This window comes from Ranitomeya variabilis, chromosome 2 (assembly GCF_051348905.1).
Source record: "Ranitomeya variabilis isolate aRanVar5 chromosome 2, aRanVar5.hap1, whole genome shotgun sequence".
In the NCBI taxonomy this organism is placed as follows: Eukaryota; Metazoa; Chordata; class Amphibia; order Anura; family Dendrobatidae; genus Ranitomeya; species Ranitomeya variabilis.
The window spans coordinates 291,733,770-291,752,063 of record NC_135233.1 but is presented as its reverse complement, the minus strand read 5'-3'; the positions used below and the strand labels follow the sequence as shown (position 1 = coordinate 291,752,063).

The 18,294-nt window shown below is 51.1% G+C and overlaps 1 protein-coding gene across 5 annotated transcripts in view; it reads left to right on the top strand.

The window, feature by feature from the left end:
* Positions 1-18,294, top strand: part of TENM1 (teneurin transmembrane protein 1) — a 1,288,567-nt gene that overhangs the window by 1,110,480 nt on the left and 159,793 nt on the right. For all 5 annotated transcript variants that reach the window (XM_077285119.1, XM_077285117.1, XM_077285116.1 and 2 more), the window contains one exon: positions 6,810-7,042. In XM_077285119.1, the coding sequence (XP_077141234.1) occupies positions 6,810-7,042 (233 nt within the window). The remainder of the gene's footprint in view (positions 1-6,809; positions 7,043-18,294) is intronic.

The following is an 18,294-nucleotide window of genomic DNA, read 5'->3' as shown; positions in this document are numbered from 1 at the left end:
AATTGTAGACTGTTTTTTGCTTTGAAACCCCGCTCCTCTGGTGACCCCATTCAGCAAGTAAAAATCATTATTTCTTTGCAACGTGGCGACCCTCAAGACTGGGCATTTTCCCTTGCGTCAGGAGATCCTGCATTGCGTAATGTAGATGCGTTTTTTCTGGCGCTTGGGTTGCTTTATGATGAACCAGATTCAGTGGATCAGGCAGAGAAAATCTTGCTGGCTTTGTGTCAGGGTCAGGATGAAGCAGAGGTATATTGTCAGAAGTTTAGAAAGTGGTCTGTGCTTACTCAGTGGAATGAGTGTGCCCTGGCGGCAATTTTCAGAAAGGGTCTTTCTGAAGCCCTTAAGGATGTTATGGTGGGATTCCCCACGCCTGCTGGTCTGAATGAGTCTATGTCCTTGGCCATTCAGATTGATCGACGCTTACGTGAGCGCAAAACTTTTGCACCATTTGGCGGTATCTTCTGAGCAGAGGCCTGAGCCTATGCAATGTGATAGGACCTTGACCAGAGCTGAACGGCAAGAATACAGATGTCAGAATGGGCTGTGTTTTTACTGTGGTGACTAGGGTTGAGCGACTTTTATTTTTAGAGGATCGGATCGGGTTTCACGAAACCCGACTTTCTCAAAAGTCGGGTCGAGTGAAATCGGCCGATCCTATAAAAAAGTCGGGGTCGGGGTCGGCCGAAACGCGAAACCCAATGCAGTGCAATGGGATACTATGGTTCCCAGGGTCTGAAGGAGAGGAAACTCTCCTTCAGGCCCTGGGATCCATATTTAAGTGTAAAATAAAGAATTAAAATAAAAAATATTGATATACTCACCCTCTGACGAGCCCTGGTAGCAATCGGCATCTTCCGTTCCTAAGAATGAGCGCGTTCAGGGCCTTAGATGACGTCACGGCTTTGTGATTGGTCGCGGCGGCCCACGTGACCGCTCAGCGACCAATCACAAGCCGTGACGTAATTCCCTCAGGTCCTAAATTCCTCATTCTAGGAATTTAGGCCATGAGAATTACGTCACGGCTTGTGATTGGTCGCTGAGCGGTCACGTGGGCCGCCGCGACCAATCACAAAGCAGTGACGTCATCTAAGGCCCTGAACACGCTCATTCTTAAGAAGGAAGGCTGCTGGAAAGAAGCAGGGCACGTACGAAGGTGAGTATATACCTAATAGGAATACACTCACCGTCGGCTTCTTTCCGGCAGCCTTTCTTCTTAAGAATGAGCGCGTTCAGGGCCTTAGATGACGTCACGGCTTTGTGATTGGTCGCGGCCGCCCACGTGACCGCTCAGCGACCAATCACAAGCCGTGACGTAATTCTCATGGCCTAAATTCCTAGAATGAGGAATTTAGGACCTGAGAGAATTACGTCACGGCTTGTGATTGGTCGCTGAGCGGTCACGTGGGCCGCCGCGACCAATCACAAAGCTGTGACGTCTTCTAAGGCCCTGAACGCGCTCATTCTTAGGAACGGAAGATGCTGATTACTACCAGGGCTCGTCGGAGAGGTGAGTATATCAATATTTTTTATTTTAATTCTTTATTTTACACTTAAATGTGGATTCCGATACCGATTTCCGATATCGCAAACATATCGGAACTCGGTATCGGAATTCCGATACCAGATTCAGAAGATCGCCGACCTCATGGCCGACCCCACACAGGGGTCGGGTCGGGTTTCATGAAACCCGACTTTGCCAAAAGTCGGCGACTTCTGAAAATGGTCGACCCGTTTCGCTCAACCCTAGTGGTGACTCCACTTATGCTATCTCTGATTGTCCTAAACGCACTAAGCGGTTCGCTAGGTCTGCCACCATTGGTACGGTACAGCCAAAATTTCTTTTGTCCGTTACTCTGATTTGCTCTTTGTCGTCCTATTCTGTTATGGCATTTGTGGATTCAGGCGCTGCCCTGAATTTGATGGACTTGGAGTTTGCCAGGCGCTGTGGTTTTTTCTTGGAGCCCTTACAGTATCCTATTCCATTGAGAGGAATTGATGCTACGCCTTTGGCCAAGAATAAGCCTCAGTACTGGACTCAATTGACCATGTGCATGGCTCCTGCACATCAAGAGGATATTCGCTTTTTGGTGTTGCATAATCTGCATGATGTGGTCGTTTTGGGTTTGCCATGGCTACAGGTCCATAATCCAGTATTGGATTGGAAATCAATGTCTGTATCCAGTTGGGGTTGTCAAGGGGTACATGGGGATGTCCCATTGTTGTCAATTTCGTCTTCCCATCCTTCTGAAGTCCCTGAGTTCTTGTCAGATTACCGGGATGTATTTGATGAGCCCAAATCCAGTGCCCTACCTCCTCATAGGGATTGCGATTGTGCTATTAATTTGATTCCTGGTAGTAAGTTTCCGAAGGGCCGACTGTTCAATTCATCTGTGCCAGAACACGCCGCTATGCGGAGTTATGTAAAGGAGTCCTTGGAGAAAGGGCATATTCGCCCGTCGTCGTCACCTTTGGGAGCAGGGTTTTTTTTTGTGGCCAAGAAGGATGGTTCTCTGAGACCTAGTATAGATTACCGCCTTCTCAATAAAATCACCGTCAAATTTCAGTACCCCTTGCCGCTACTGTCTGATTTGTTTGCTCGGATTAAGGGGGCTAGCTGGTTCACCAAGATAGATCTTCGAGGGGCGCATAATCTTGTGCGTATTAAACAGGGCGACGAATGGAAAACAGCATTTAATATGCCCGAGGGCCATTTTGAGTACCTGGTGATGCCATTCGGGCTTTCTAATGCTCCATCTGTGTTTCAGTCCTTTATGCATGACATCTTCCGAAAGTACCTGGATAGATTCATGATTGTATATTTGGATGATATTTTGGTTTTTTCGGACGATTGGGAGTCTCATGTGAAGCAGGTCAGAATGGTGTTCCAGGTCCTTCGTGCTAATTCCTTGTTTGTGAAGGGGTCTAAATGTCTCTTTGGAGTTCAGAAGGTTTCATTTTTGGGCTTCATTTTTTCCCCTTCTACTATCGAGATGGACCCTGTTAAAGTTCAGGCCATTTATGATTGGACTCAGCCTACTTCTGTGAAGAGCCTTCAGAAATTCCTGGGCTTTGCTAATTTTTACCGTCGCTTCATCGCTAATTTTTCTAGTGTTGTTAAACCATTGACTGATTTAACCAAGAAAGGTGCGGATGTGGTCAATTGGTCCTCTGCGGCCGTTGAGGCTTTTCAGGAGTTGAAGCGTCATTTTTCTTCTGCCCCTGTGTTGTGTCAGCCACATGTTTCGCTCCCGTTTCTGGTCGAGGTGGATGCTTCTGAGATAGAACAGCCCCTGCTCCAATCTCAAAGAAGTTCTGATGGCTCGGTGATGAAACCATGTGCTTTCTTTTCTAGAAAGTTTTCGCCTGCTGAGCGCAATTATGATGTGGGCAATCGAGAGTTGTTGGCTATGAAGTGGGCGTTCGAGGAGTGGCGACATTGGCTTGAAGGAGCCAAGCATCGCGTGGTGGTCTTGATGGATCACAAGAATCTGACTTATCTCGAGTCTGCCAAGCGGTTGAATCCTAGACAGGCTCGATGGTCGCTGTTTTTCTCCCGCTTCGATTTTGTGGTTTCGTACATTCCAGGTTCTAAGAATGTGAAGGCTGATGCCCTTTCAAGGAGTTTTGTGCCTGATTCTCCGGGAGTTCCTGAGTTGGCTGGTGTTCTCAGAGAGGGGGTAATTTTGTCTGCCATCTCCCCTGATTTGCGGCGGGTGCTGCAGGAGTTTCAGGCTGATAGACCTGACCGTTGCCCAGCAGAGAAACTGTTTGTCCCTGATAGATGGACTAGTAGAGTTATCTCTGAGGTTCATTGTTCCGTGTTGGCTGGTCATCCTGGAATCTTTGGTACCAGGGATTTGGTGGCTAGATCCTTTTGGTGGCCTTCCTTGTCACGGGATGTGCGTTCTTTTGTGCAGTCCTGTGGGACTTGTGCTCGGGCTAAGCCCTGCTGTTCTCGTGCCAGTGGGTTGCTTTTGCCCTTGCCGGTCCCGAAGAGGCCCTGGACGCATATTTCCATGGATTTTATTTCAGATCTCCCTGTCTCTCAAAGGATGTCGGTTATCTGGGTGGTTTGTGATCGCTTCTCTAAGATGGTCCATTTGGTACCTTTGCCTAAATTGCCTTCCTCCTCTGATTTGGTTCCATTGTTTTTCCAGCACATGGTTCGTTTGCATGGCATTCCGGAGAACATCGTGTCGGACAGAGGTTCCCAGTTTGTTTTGAGGTTTTGGCGGTCCTTTTGTGCTAAGATGGGCATTGATTTGTCGTTTTCTTCAGCATTCCATCCTCAGACAAATGGCCAAACCGAACGAACCAATCAGACTTTGGAGACATATCTGAGATGCTTTGTTTCTGCTGATCAGGATGATTGGGTGTCCTTCTTGCCTTTGGCTGAGTTCGCCCTTAATAATCGGGCCAGCTCGGCCACTTTGGTTTCGCCTTTTTTCTGTAATTCTGGTTTCCACCCTCGTTTTTCTACAGGACAGGTTGAGCCTTCGGACTGTCCTGGTGTGGATTCTGTGGTGGACAGGTTGCAGCAGATTTGGACTCACGTGGTGGACAATTTGACATTGTCCCAGGAGAAGGCTCAGCGTTTCGCTAACCGCCATCGCTGTGTTGGTCCCCGACTTCGTGTTGGGGATTTGGTTTGGTTATCGTCTCGTTATGTTCCTATGAAGGTTTCGTCTCCTAAGTTTAAGCCTCGTTTCATTGGTCCTTATAAGATTTCTGAAATTCTTAATCCTGTGTCATTTCGTTTGGACCTTCCAGCTTCTTTCGCCATCCATAATGTGTTCCATAGGTCGTTATTGCGGAGATATGTGGCTCCTATGGTTCCCTCCGTTGACCCTCCTGCCCCGGTGTTGGTTGAGGGGGAGTTGGAGTATGTGGTGGAGAAGATTTTAGATTCTCGTATTTCGAGACGGAAACTTCAGTACCTAGTCAAGTGGAAAGGTTATGGTCAGGAGGATAATTCCTGGGTGGTTGCCTCTGATGTTCATGCTGCCGATCTTGTTCGTGCCTTTCATTTGGCTCGTCCTGATCGGCCTGGGGGCTCTGGTGAGGGTTCGGTGACCCCTCCTCAAAGGTATCTCAAGTGTTAGATCAGGTAGACAGAATGGACAGCAGTATGAGCAGCCTCTGTCTACATCAGCACTATTGGTGTCTCCAAATAGACAGGTTAAACAGCGGTGAGAGTAGCCTCTTCTGTTGTGAATTCTGTTCTCGAACTCCCTCCGGTGGTTATGAATGGTACTTCGGCGAGTTCTGTCCATGGACTCCCTCTGGTGGCTGTGAGTGGAGCTGCTGGTTCTGAGGTTCCTTCCTCAGCTGACCTCGTTTAGTCCTAGGCTGGCTGCTCTATTTAACTCCACTTAGATCGTTACCTGATGCCAGCTGTCAATGTCCTAGTACTGGGTCAGTTCTCTCTTGGATCTTTCAGATGACCTGTCTACTCCAGCAAAAGCTAAGTCCCTGCTAGCTTATTTGTTTACCACTGTTTTCTTGTCCAGCTTGCTATCATGATTTTGCCTTGCTAGCTGGAAGCTCTGGGATGCAGAGTGGCACCTCCACACCGTGAGTCGGTGTGGGGTCTCTTTTGCACACTCTGCGCGGTTTTTTTGGTAGTTTTTTATGCTGACCGCAAAGATACCTTTTCTATCCTCAAGTCTGTTTAGTTAAGTCTGGCCTCCTTTGCTGAAACCTATTTCATTCCTGTGTTTGTGACTTCCATCTTAACTCACAGTCAATATGTGTGGGGGGCTGCCTTTTTCTTTGGGGAATTTCTCTGAGGCAAGTTAGGCTTTATTTTCTATCTTTAGGGGTAGTTAGCTCTTAGGCTGTGAAGAGGCATCTAGGCAGAGTCAGGTACGCTCCACGGCTATTTCTAGTTGTTGTGATAGGATTAGGGGTTGCGGTCAGCAGAGCTCCCACTTCCCAGAGCTTGTCCTGTATTACTAGTTTGCTCATCAGGTCATTCCTAGTGCTCCTAACCACCAGGTCATCATAACACTCTTCTTACCTCAACACCATTGGTATCTCTATCATAAAATCAGAAGGAGAGGGCGGACTGCATTGTGAATGGTCTCTTCTTACCTCAGCACTCCTAGTATCTTCAGTATTAGATTAGAAAGGCAGGGTGGACAGCAGTATGAGCAGCCTCTCCTTACCTCAGCATCCCTGTATATCCCATATTACATCAGTATATCGACTGGCAGCACATCTTCCTTCACATAAGGAGAGCAAGGAGAAGCTTGCTACTGCACATGCTCTATTCAGTTAACTTTCTAGAACAAGTTTCTGTCAGTGTAACAAGGCAGTTGCCATTTTAATTGTATAGTGATTACCTCCCTAGAAAAAAAATCTCATGATTTGCTAATTAAAGGGATTTTACAATTTTTTAATAATGTCATTTCTATTCGTTATTTAGTTTTTACGGTTACTATTTTTTCTTACAAGCTGCTCACGGCTGAGACATCAATCAGCTAATTTTAATTAGGAGGTGGTAACATAATCCCTACTATGAACTCTACTAAAATGGATTTAATAAATAAATGGCTTAATATTTAATATGCTTCGATATTCATTAAAAATAAAATTATACATACATTGATTATTGTGATAGATTTAAAATTATATCAATGGCTGATCTGATGGGACAGTTAGGTAATTCGTAAGTAATAAGAAAGCACACAAGTTACAGAACATATCTAACATCACAAATATGGGCCAAGTCATTGTAAAGAAATATAGTATACGTGGCTGATTTATGTAGATATATATGTAATCTATCATATTCTCTCTTTCAGTACTAGTCCAGCACATAAATATTACTTGGCCGTCGATGCTTCTTCTGAATCATTGTACTTGTCGGATACCAATACGAGGAAAGTCTACAGAGTGAAATCTCTTTCTGAAGTTAAGGAGCTGTCAAAGAACTTTGAAGTGGTAGCTGGGACCGGTGATCAATGTCTCCCATTTGACCAAAGTCACTGTGGAGATGGGGAAAAAGCGAATGAAGCTTCACTTAACAGCCCAAGAGGTAAACTGAGAAATAAAAATAAATAAAATAATAATAAATAACAAAAAAACTGTTTAAAAGGACAGCTTGCAGAATTGCAGAACAAGGTATGTCTTGACTATCAGGCTGAGGAACAGCACTGTGAAGAAATATAAAATTTCTGCTCACTCACTTTTTGACAAGTTAACAAAGGGACATGCACCAGAAAAATAGTGTCAAAATGCAAGTAGAAAAGGCCCCCTGTTCTGTTGTTTAGAGCAGTATGTGGAGACACTCTGAATGGGCTTTTTTCCTCTTTTTTCATGTCCTGGCTGAGTAAGCAAAAAAAGTTATGCTTGTTCACAATTCTGTTCCTTAAGGCTCACACTCATCTGCGTTTATAAAATCGGTCCGATGTTGTTCCTGAAAAGTCGAATGAGTGTCATGAGTACAATTTTTTCTCACCTACCATCCATATGACATGCGTATCCAAGCCGTATGCAATACATATTTAACATCAGCCTTTACAAACAGGAATTCTCTGTCAATTCAAGCTAGTTTACTAACTAATAAAACAATCTTGCATAGATTGAATTTCAGAAAATCAGGCAGCACTCCAAAGAATCAGATGAAAAAAGAGGATTTATTAGCCCATCTGGTATGGCAAAGTTTCGACTGTGAACAGCCTTTCTCAAACTGTGAATGGACCCTGAACCACATCATTTCCCCACTTTCCACCACACCAGGGCAAGTGAGAAGAGAGAGGCTAAGCTCTAAATTTGGCACATCTTATGGATGCGCCATTTCTGGGGTGACTGATGGCTGATGTTCTTAGTCTGGGAGGGAACTAATACCCATAGCTCCATCCTAGCCTATTAATATCGGCCCACAGCTGTCTGCCTAGCCTTTGCTGGTTATTAATAATCGGGGGATCCCACGTCTTTTTTTGAGGGGGTCCTCATTTTAGTAACCAGTAAAGGCTAAGTAGACAGCTATGAGCTGATATTCTTAGCCTGGGAAGCTCCATGTTTATTACCTCCTTCTGAGGCTATAAACATCACACCCCAGCTGTCGGCTTTCTCTTACTGGTTATTAAAAATTCTGTGGACCACAGGCCATTTTTTATATTCTCTATATACTGTATTTTTCGGATTATAAGATGCACTTTTTTCCCAAAAATTTTGGAGGAAAATGTGGTTGTGTCTTATAATGCGGATATACTTTACCGGTACCGTGGCTGCAGGCTGGGATGAGGGGGTGCCTGGTGGTTCTGTGGGGGTGCCCGACAGTGCTGCAAGGGTTCCTGATGGTGTTGTGGGGGTGTCTGGTGGTGCTGCAGGGGTGTCCGGCGGTGCTGTGGGGGTGTCCAGTGCTGCTGTGGGTGTCTGCAGTGCTGTGGGGGCTCTGCCGACATTTTGTGAAAGGCCACAGCCCCCGCAATTCCATGGTTTCCTAGGCGGTGGACTCCGGGAAAATGGCCTCCGGGGTCGGCACATGCGCAGATGGAGATCTCGGCACCAAGATCTCGGGAGATGAGTTCTCAGTGCTGAGATTAAATAGCTGACTCAGGCTGTCAGCTATTTAAAGCCATGAAGCTCTGTCTTCCACTGCCAGTCAGTACCTCTACTACCTGGTCTATAGGTCTGTTCTGTGTTGTCCTACTATATCCCGTTTTCTGACCTTGGCTTGAATTTTGATCAATCGCTTGCTTTCCAATTTTGTTCCTGACATAACCTCTTGGCATTGACCCTGCGTAGGGACCCTTCTTGCCTGCAGCTTGCACCACCGAACAGCATCTAGCTTCGTGGCCACAGCCTAAAGTTTCTTGTTAAGTCCAGATCCCTGTATAGAGTTTAAAGACTAAAGCCCAGAGCAACCCCTGGGATGTGGAAAATGGAGTGCCTAGCACCAAATCTGTTCATGGTAGCCATTTTAAAGCTGTCAGGTGACCACAAACAGTGCCTTTGTTACAGAGCCTAGTTATACGCTAGCCAGGTATATTTTTCTCTGAAATCCTCTAATGTTTCAAAGAAAACATAGTTTGAAGAGCCGGGAGGGGACAACGGGGAGAGAGAATACTAGTCTGGTTCCGACCCACGCCAATCCAGGTGGTTCCATAGAAAAATAATAGCCTGCACTCTGTCTTAAAGTGAGGTGCTGGCTAGGGGTTTTGCGAAGTATATGGGATTAATACAGACAAAACTACATAGTTGGTGGGATAGGGTGGCTATACCTTTAAAATCACATTTAGTGGCAGCGCTCCCATGCCTTGCCTGGTCTCCCGCTGCTGGTGTGTCAGGGGAGTGAAGCCGGAGGCTTCTTGTACTGGTGTACGACGTCCCGGACGGAAGTGTGTCACAGGAAGTGACGTGTGCTACTTTCAGCACCTCCATTTTAGGACCTGTGTGCATTCCATGTGCTGTGCCGGAAGCGCATCGCAGGAAGCTGACAGGTCACTTCCATGTGTATACTTGGCAAATGACCCGTCAATTATTTGGAGCTGGGCAGAGAGAAGCCAGCCAGGGGTGGTGCCGGACTACACTCATCTCTCTCTGTAGTCACCGTCTGGCACTTCAAACTACCTTTTCTCTGCTTTTGAGCGCTTCACAGAAAAATATACCTGGCTGCAATTATGCATGCCAGGATCTGATTTGTGCTACCTGTGGTTCGAGAAGCATGAATCGAATGACTGGTTCCTATCAATTACATTGTGAATCTATAATGTTTATGATTGTTATATTTTAGAAGTTTTTTTGTACGAATGAAATGGTTGCATTTTATCAGCTCAAAAACATCAGTTGTCCTGAAAATTACGTTAGTATGAATTTCCAACTTGCCGTGTTTGTCCTCAATAGCTAGATAAATATTGTAGCAATTTGCAAATCAATGTAAGAGAGGCAAATTACATAAACATCACATTTTAATTAGACTTGTATAAACTTCTGAGCATAATTAACTATTCCCTGGTTGTACAGGCGTGAGAAATATGTTCATCAATAACTTACAATCAAAGACTAGATAATTAATATTTATTTAGAACTTGAAAATCTTCCAACAAAATAATGTGCAAATTCAAGTGAAGTGAATAACTTCATGTGATGTATTAAATAAAGTGCAGTGCCTGGAATCCTGGTGCTTATCCATGCAATAGCCCTTCCACATTAAATTTACATCCACATGTAGTGGAAATGCTGCAGATTTTCTGTTCGGATTTGCAGGAGAAAAATTTGCTGTGAGATACAGTTGCAGCAAAGTGAATGAGATTTTAATAACTCTCATCCTTATTCATGAACATTGTGACATCTCATCCAAACACTACAGATTTTAAATCCATAGCATGTCAATTCTGTCTACAGATTTTATACTTTGCAATGGTTAAGGATGCAGATTTGCCATGGAATTTGTGATCTGCAAGTGATTCTTTTCTTAAAGGGGTTATCGCAGCTGTTTTAAATTTCTCTATGAGGATAAGACCAAATCAGCAGGTTTTGTTAAGTACCTGACTATGCAGCCCTGATCTCTCCCAACTCAGAGAAGTCACAAACTGCTGCTGCCAATGATTCTCCTGGTTCCTATGATGACATTTCGACAGAGAAGTTCCTTCTCTTCTTCTTTGCGCTGTCGACAGGGTGTCACTCTTGAAGTCCTGTTGATTGACAGCTGGCTTTCCGCTGTGGTAGGCTGAGCTGACGGTCAATCAACGCTCTATGAACAGAGCAAAGTAGAAGAGAATGACCTGCTATGTTCACGTGATGTCACAGAAAGCATAAGAGACCACTCTTACCCAGGAGAGGTTGCTGTAGGACAACACAGACAACTACATCCCACTAAGTGATTAGCCACATAGGGAAAATTTATAAAAAGAAAACCCTTTTAACAAACATTGTGTAATGTGAGATGTGTGAAATGGACAAGTTCACCTTTAAAAAATTGTCATTGAATGTAGACTTTCAGATCAAACAATGAAATTAAATTTTTAGTCTCCAGCTTGTTTGGGTATTTTGAAAAGATAGTTCAGTGCTGGGGTGATATAATCTGCTATTAAAATTAAACAAAAAAAGTTGCACTCTGTAGTGCTAAAGCATGTCAATGTGAAATATATGAAATATGAATAACAATACAGCTTCTGGTTACTAGGAAAAAACTGTGATTAGCACATAATTTGGCCAATTCATGCATGCCCATCAACCAACGACAAGGCAGTCTCAGATCTGCTGGGTCCTACATGTCTAGTGTAAATACCTCTCTAAGACTGAAGTCTGAATTCCTGGGTAGATGTGAATAGCTGTCTTCAAAGTCTGAATTTATGGGTAGGTAGGACCCTGTTGCAATTAAAATCGACCACATGCTGGAGGGTGAGGTGCTCGGTCATTATACAAATGACAAAAGACAGACTGTGTGAACAGGTGCATACTAGGAGCAGCCATCTCCATCTAATATATAATTGCCTAGAATACTACTTCCTGCAATTTGTGCCAACTTCCGTGGCTTTGTCCGGAGCTAATGTCCGGAGCTAATGTCCGGAGCTAATGTCCGGAGATAAGTGACGTCACCAGTGTCCTACACCCAGGCAGAGCACAGGGGCCCCAGGCAGCATATAGGGCCCCAGGCAGAGCACAGTGGCCCCAGGCAGAGCACAGGGGCCCCAGGCAGCATATGGGGCCCCAGGCAGAGCACAGTGGTTCCAGGCAGAGCACAGGGGCCCCAGGCAGCCTATGGGGCCCCAGGCAGAGCACAGTGGCTCCAGGCAGAGCACAGGGGCCCCAGGCAGCATATGGGGCCCCAGGCAGAGCACAGGGGCCCCAGGCAGCATATGGGGCCCCAGGCAGAGCACAGTGGCCCCAGGCAGAGCACAGGGGCCCCAGGCAGAACATGGGGCCCCAGGCAGGGCACAGGGGCCCCAGGCAGAGCACAGGGGCCCCAGGCAGCATATGGGGCCCCAGGCAGAGCACAGGGGCCCCAGGCAGAGCACAGGGGCCCCAGGCAGCATATGGGGCCCCAGGCAGAGCACAGGTGCCCCAGGCAGCATATGGGGCCCCAGGCAGCATATGGGGCCCCAGGCAGAGCACAGTGGCCCCAGGCAGAGCACAGGGGCCCCAGGCAGAACATGGGGCCCCAGGCAGAGCACAGGGGCCCCAGGCAGAGCACAGGGGCCCCAGGCAGCATATGGGGCCCCAGGCAGAGCACAGGGGCCCCAGGCAGCATATGGGGCCCCAGGCAGAGCACAGGGGCCCCAGGCAGCATATGGGGCCCCAGGCAGAGCACAGTGGTCCCAGGCAGAGCACAGGGGCCCCAGGCAGCTTATGGGGCCCCAGGCAGAGCACAGTGGCCCCAGGCAGAACATAGGGCCCCAGGCAGAGCACAGTGGCCCCAGGCAGAGCACAGGGGCCCCAGGCAGAACATGGGGCCCCAGGCAGAGCACAGGGGCCCCAGGCAGAGCACAGGGGCCCCAGGCAGCATATGGGGCCCCAGGCAGAGCACAGGGGCCCCAGGCAGCATATGGGGCCCCAGGCAGAGCACAGTGGCCCCAGGCAGAGCACACACCAAATCGGAGGCCGAGGGGCCCCGCCAACCAAATCGGAGGCCGAGGGGCCCCGCCCACAAAATCAGAGGCCGAGGGTCCACACCATCCAAATCGGAGGCCGAGGAGCCCCGCCCACCAAATCGAAGGTCGAGGGGCCCCGCCCACGAAAGCGGAGGCCGAGGGCCCCGCACACCAAATCGGAGGCAGAGGGACCCCGCCCACCAAATCGGAGGCCGAGGGGCCCCGCCCACCAAAGCGGAGGCCGAGGGTCCCCGACCACAAAATCAGAGGCCGAGGGTCCACACCATCCAAATCGGAGGCCGAGGAGCCCCGCCCACCAAATCGAAGGTCGAGGGGCCCCGCCCACGAAAGCGGAGGCCGAGGGCCCCGCACACCAAATCGGAGGCAGAGGGACCCCGCCCACCAAATCGGAGGCCGAGGGGCCCCGCCCACCAAAGCGGAGGCCGAGGGTCCCCGACCACCAAATCGGAGGCCGAGGGTCCCTGCCCACCAAATCGGAGGCCGAGGGTCCCCGCCCACCAAATCGGAGGCCGAGGGTCCCTGCCCACCAAATCGGAGGCCGAGGGTCCCCGCCCACCAAATCGGAGGCCGAGGGTCCCCGCCCACCAAATCGGAGGCCGAGGGTCCCCGCCCACCAAATCGGAGGCCGAGGGTCCCCGCCCACCAAATCGGAGGCCGAGGGTCCCCGCCCACCAAATCGGAGGCCGAGGGGCCTGGCCCCGCCCACCAAAGCGGAGGCCGAGGGGCCCCGCCCACCACATCGGAGGCCGAGGGGCCCCGCCCACCAAATCGGAGGCCGAGGGTCCCCGCCCACCAAATCGGAGGCCGAGGGTCCCCGCCCACCAAATCGGAGGCCGAGGGTCCCCGCCCACCAAATTGGAGGCCGAGGGTCCCCGCCCAGCAAATCGGAGGCCGAGGGTCCCCGCCCACCAAATCGGAGGCCGAGGGGCCCCGCCAACCAAATCGGAGGCCGAGGGGCCCCGCCCACCAAATCGGAGGCCGAGGGTCCCCGCCCACCAAATCGGAGGCCGAGGGTCCCCGCCCACCAAATCGGAGGCCGAGGGTCCCCGCCCACCAGATCGGAGGCCGAGAGTCCCCGCCCACCAAATCGGAGGATAAGGGGCCCCGCCAACCAAATCGGAGGCCGAGGGGCCCCGCCAACCAAATCGGAGGCAGAGGGGCCCCGCCCACCAAATCGGAGGCAGAGGGGCCCCGCCCACCAAATCGGAGGCAGAGGGACCCCGCCCACCAAATCGGAGGCCGAGGGACCCCGCCCACCAAATCGGAGGCAGAGGGACCCCGCCCACCAAATCGGAGGCAGAGGGACCCCGCCCACCAAATCGGAGGCCGAGGGGCCCCGCCCACCAAATCGGAGGCCGAGGGGCCCCGCCCACCAAATCGGAGGCAGAGGGACTCCGCCCACCAAAGCGGAGGCTGAGGGTCCCCGCACACCAAATCGGAGGCAGAGGGACCCCGCCCACCAAATCAGAGGCAGAGGGACCCCGCCCACCAAATCGGAGGCCGAGGGGCCCCGCCCACCAAAGCGGAGGCCGAGGGTCCCCGCCCACCAAATCGGAGGCCGAGGGTCCCCGCCCACCAAATCAGAGGCCGAGGGTCCCCGCCCACCAAATCGGAGGCCGAGGGTCCCCGCCCACCAAATCGGAGGCCGAGAGTCCCCGCCCACCAAATCGGAGGCCGAGGGGCCCCGCCAACCAAATCGGAGGCCGAGGGGCCCCGCCAACCAAATCGGAGGCCGAGGAGCCCCGCCCACCAAATCGAAGGCCGAGCGGCCCCGCCCACCAAAGCGAAGGCCGAGGGGCCCGGCCACGCCCACCAAAGCGGAGGCCAAGGGGCCCCGCCCACCAAAGCGGAGGCCGAGTGGCCCCGCCCACCAAAGCGGAGGCCGAGGGTCCCCACCCACCAAATCGAAGGCCGAGGGTCCCCACCCACCAAATCGGAGGCCGAGGGTCCCCGCCCACCAAATCGGAGGCCGAGGGGCCCCACCAACCAAATCGGAGGCCGAGGAGCCCCGCCCACCAAATCGAAGGTCGAGGGGCCCCGCCCACGAAAGCGGAGGCCGAGGGTCCCCGCACACCAAATTGGAGGCAGAGGGACCCCGCCCACCAAATCGGAGGCCGAGGGGCCCCGCCCACCAAAGCGGAGGCCGAGGGTCCCTGACCACCAAATCGGAGGCCGAGGGTCCCTGCCCACCAAATCGGAGGCCGAGGGTCCCCGCCCACCAAATCGGAGGCCGAGGGTCCCCGCCCACCAAATTGGAGGCCGAGAGTCCCCGCCCACCAAATCGGAGGCCGAGGGGCCCCGCCAACCAAATCGGAGGCCGAGGGGCTTCGCCAACCAAATCGGAGGCCGAGGGTCCCCGCCCACCAAATCGGAGGCCGAGGGTCCCCGCCCACCAAATTGGAGGCCGAGGGTCCCCGCCCACCAAATCGGAGGCCGAGGGTCCCCGCCCACCAAATCGGAGGCCGAGGGTCCCCGCCCACCAAATCGGAGGCCGAGGGTCCCCGTCAACCAAATCGGAGGCCGAGGGGCCCCACCAACCAAATCGAAGGCCGAGCAGCCCCGCCCACCAAAGCGGAGGCCGAGGGGCCCAGCCCCGCCCACCACATCGGAGGCCGAGGGGCCCCGCCCACCAAATCGGAGGCCGAGGGTCTCCGCCCACCAAATTGGAGGCCGAAGGTCCCCGCCCACCAAATCGGAGGCCGAGGGTCCCCGCCCACCAAATCGGAGGCCGAGAGTCCCCGCCCACCAAATCGGAGGCCGAGGGGCCGCGCCAACCAAATCGGAGGCTGAGGAGCCCCGCCCACCAAATCGAAGGCCGAGCGGCCCCGCCCACCAAAGCGGAGGCCGAGGGGCCCAGCCCCGCCCGCCACATCGGAGGCCGAGGGGCCCCGCCCACCAAATCGGAGGCCGAGGGTCCCCACCCACCAAATCGGAGGCCGAGGGTCCCCACCCACCAAATCGGAGGCCGAGGGTCCCCGCCCACCAAATCGGAGGCCGAGGGGCCCCGCCCACCAAATCGGAGGCCGAGGGTCCCCGCCCACCAAATCGGAGGCCGAGGGGCCCCGCCCACCAAATCGGAGGCCGAGGGGCCCCGCCCACCAAATCGGAGGCCGAGGGGCCCCGCCCACCAAATCGGAGGCCGAGGGGCCCCGGCCACCAAATCGGAGGCCGAGGGTCCCCGCCCACCAAATCGGAGGATAAGGGGCCCCGCCCACCAAATCGGAGGCCGAGGGGCCCCACCAACCAAATCGGAGGCTGAGGAGCCCCGCCCACCAAATCGAAGGCCGAGCGGCCCCGCCCACCAAAGCGGAGGCAGAGGGACCCCGCCCACCAAATCGGAGGCCGTGGGGCCCCGCCAACCAAATTGGAGGCCGAGGGTCCCCGCCCACCAAATTATTCTTACATTTGAATAAATAAAGTATATATGGATTCTAGACTCCCGATTCTTTAGAATCGGGCTGCCATCTAGTATACAATAAACAGCAAAAGTTGCACACTGTAGCGCTAAAGCATGTCAATATGAAATATATGAAATATGAATAGCAATACTGCTTCTGGATACTAGGAAAAAGATGAGACGCTTAGCACAAAATTTGGCTAATTCATGCATGCCCAGCAACCAACAACAGGACAATCTGCTATAAAAGCATACTTATTCAAACTTGTAGGGGTTTTTGATAAATAGAATATTGATATCCTATTCTTAAGATTAGTCATCATGTATAATTGGTTAGGATTTGACCTCTGCCTCCCACCACTGTGCCATTATTGATCATCTAAGCATGTAGCTCCTTTATCCATGTAACTGTTTCTTGTACTGCAGCTTACCCTGCATACTGGATCTAAAAGCCTATAAAAGACCAGATCTCAGGAAGCTTTGGCTTTTTTGGCATCGGAGGAGCTCAGTGGCACTGAAGCTGGTCGGTATCGGGAGTGAATGGTACACTCTAGCGATTCAGATGGCTCTAGAACAATTTGAAACAACTTGTAAGGACTGTGCATGTTCCATTACTCTTGCTAGACTGCAGCAGTGGCCTGTAACATAAGCAACAAGTCATAAAAACAAACAAAAAAAAAAAACTTGAGAATGGAAATGATTTTTTATAACACATAAATTGCAAAGATTTTTTTTTGTTTTTACAAGCACTTTGCAATTTTACCCATGTGAGAACATGGAAGTAACTCGAGAAAGGATTGTGTATGATAGGCGCAAAAGCTAAATCCATTTACAGCCTAGATATGTGAATGTTTGGTGACCTTTTGTTTGTCGCAGCATTATCCACATACAAACGACTAAATAAAAGCTTTTTCTATATTGTAAAGAGATTACATATCCCTCGGCTATGCCAGTACTTTTTTTTATCTTAAAGGGAACCTGTCACCACGTTTTTGGAAGATGGGATAAAAATAGCGTTAAATAGGGGCAGAGGTGGGCGTTACATTAGTGTGTGTGTTATGCGTTTATTACCCACCTAAGTTGCCGAAATAACTTTGCAAAGTCTCCGTTTTCGCCTGTCAATCAGGCTGGTCAGGTCACATGGGCGTGGTGTCTTCCCCCAGATTTGGCGTAGTTTTCCGTTGGTGGCGTAGTGGTGTGCGCATGTCCAAAGTCCGGAATCCTCTTCCAGGGGATTTAAAATAGCGCGGTGTTCGTTATTGCATTGGTGATCGGTGGGCGCGGCCATCTTCCTTTGGCCGCGCGTGCGCAGAAGCGGCGCTCTGCTGGCCGCGGCTTCAGGAAAATGGCCGCGGGATGCCGCGCGTGCGCAGATGGATATCGCGGCGGCCATTTTCCTGAAGCCGCGGCCAGCAGAGCGCCGCTTCTGCGCACGCGCGGCCAAAGGAAGATGGCCGCGCCCACCGATCACCAATGCAATAACGAACACCGCGCTATTTTAAATCCCCTGGAAGAGGATTCCGGACTTTGGGCATGCGCACACCACTACACCACCAACGGAAAACTACGCCAAATCTGGGGGAAGACAACGCCCATGTGACCTGACCAGCCTGATTGACAGGCGAAAACGGAGACTTTGCAAAGTTATTTCGGCAACTTAGGTGGGTAATAAACGCATAACACACACACTAATGTAACGCCCACCTCTGCCCCTATTTAACGCTATTTTTATCCCATCTTCCAAAAACGTGGTGACAGGTGCCCTTTAAAAGGGGAACTGGGCTGCAGAGCTACTTTAGTGCTGCATCTGCCCTTCAGCTTTTTTTCCTGTTCTAGGTCATTCAACGCATAGCTTGGCCTCATTCAGGTGACTGCTGGAGGTTCCTGCACAGACAGGTTCTCCAGGACACAGCTGTGCAGGGAACGCGACTATATTGGTGAATGTATTGTTCTGACCAACATTGATGAATCTCTTAAGACACTAAAATCTGATGAAACTAATGAAAATCAGCACTGAAACTCGGCCCGTTTTTCTCATACATAAAAAAACTGACATCTGAATGAAGCCTAAGGCATAACAGTGGCAGGATGCTTCCTAAACCACTTTCAGCATACTCCTAGAATTTACACACAAGTAGCAGATGGGAAAGCACTTGAGCAGGTTCGATGCTTAGCGCATCCACTTTTGGCGGAATATGGAATCAATGAGCATTTTCGTGAACGATGTTTTGTTTTTGGAGCTGCAATTGCTCCAGAGGGAACCAAACATACGATAGCAGCATTTCTGGGAATCATAGCTGTGCCCCTGAGTTCAATTCAAGGATCAATTTC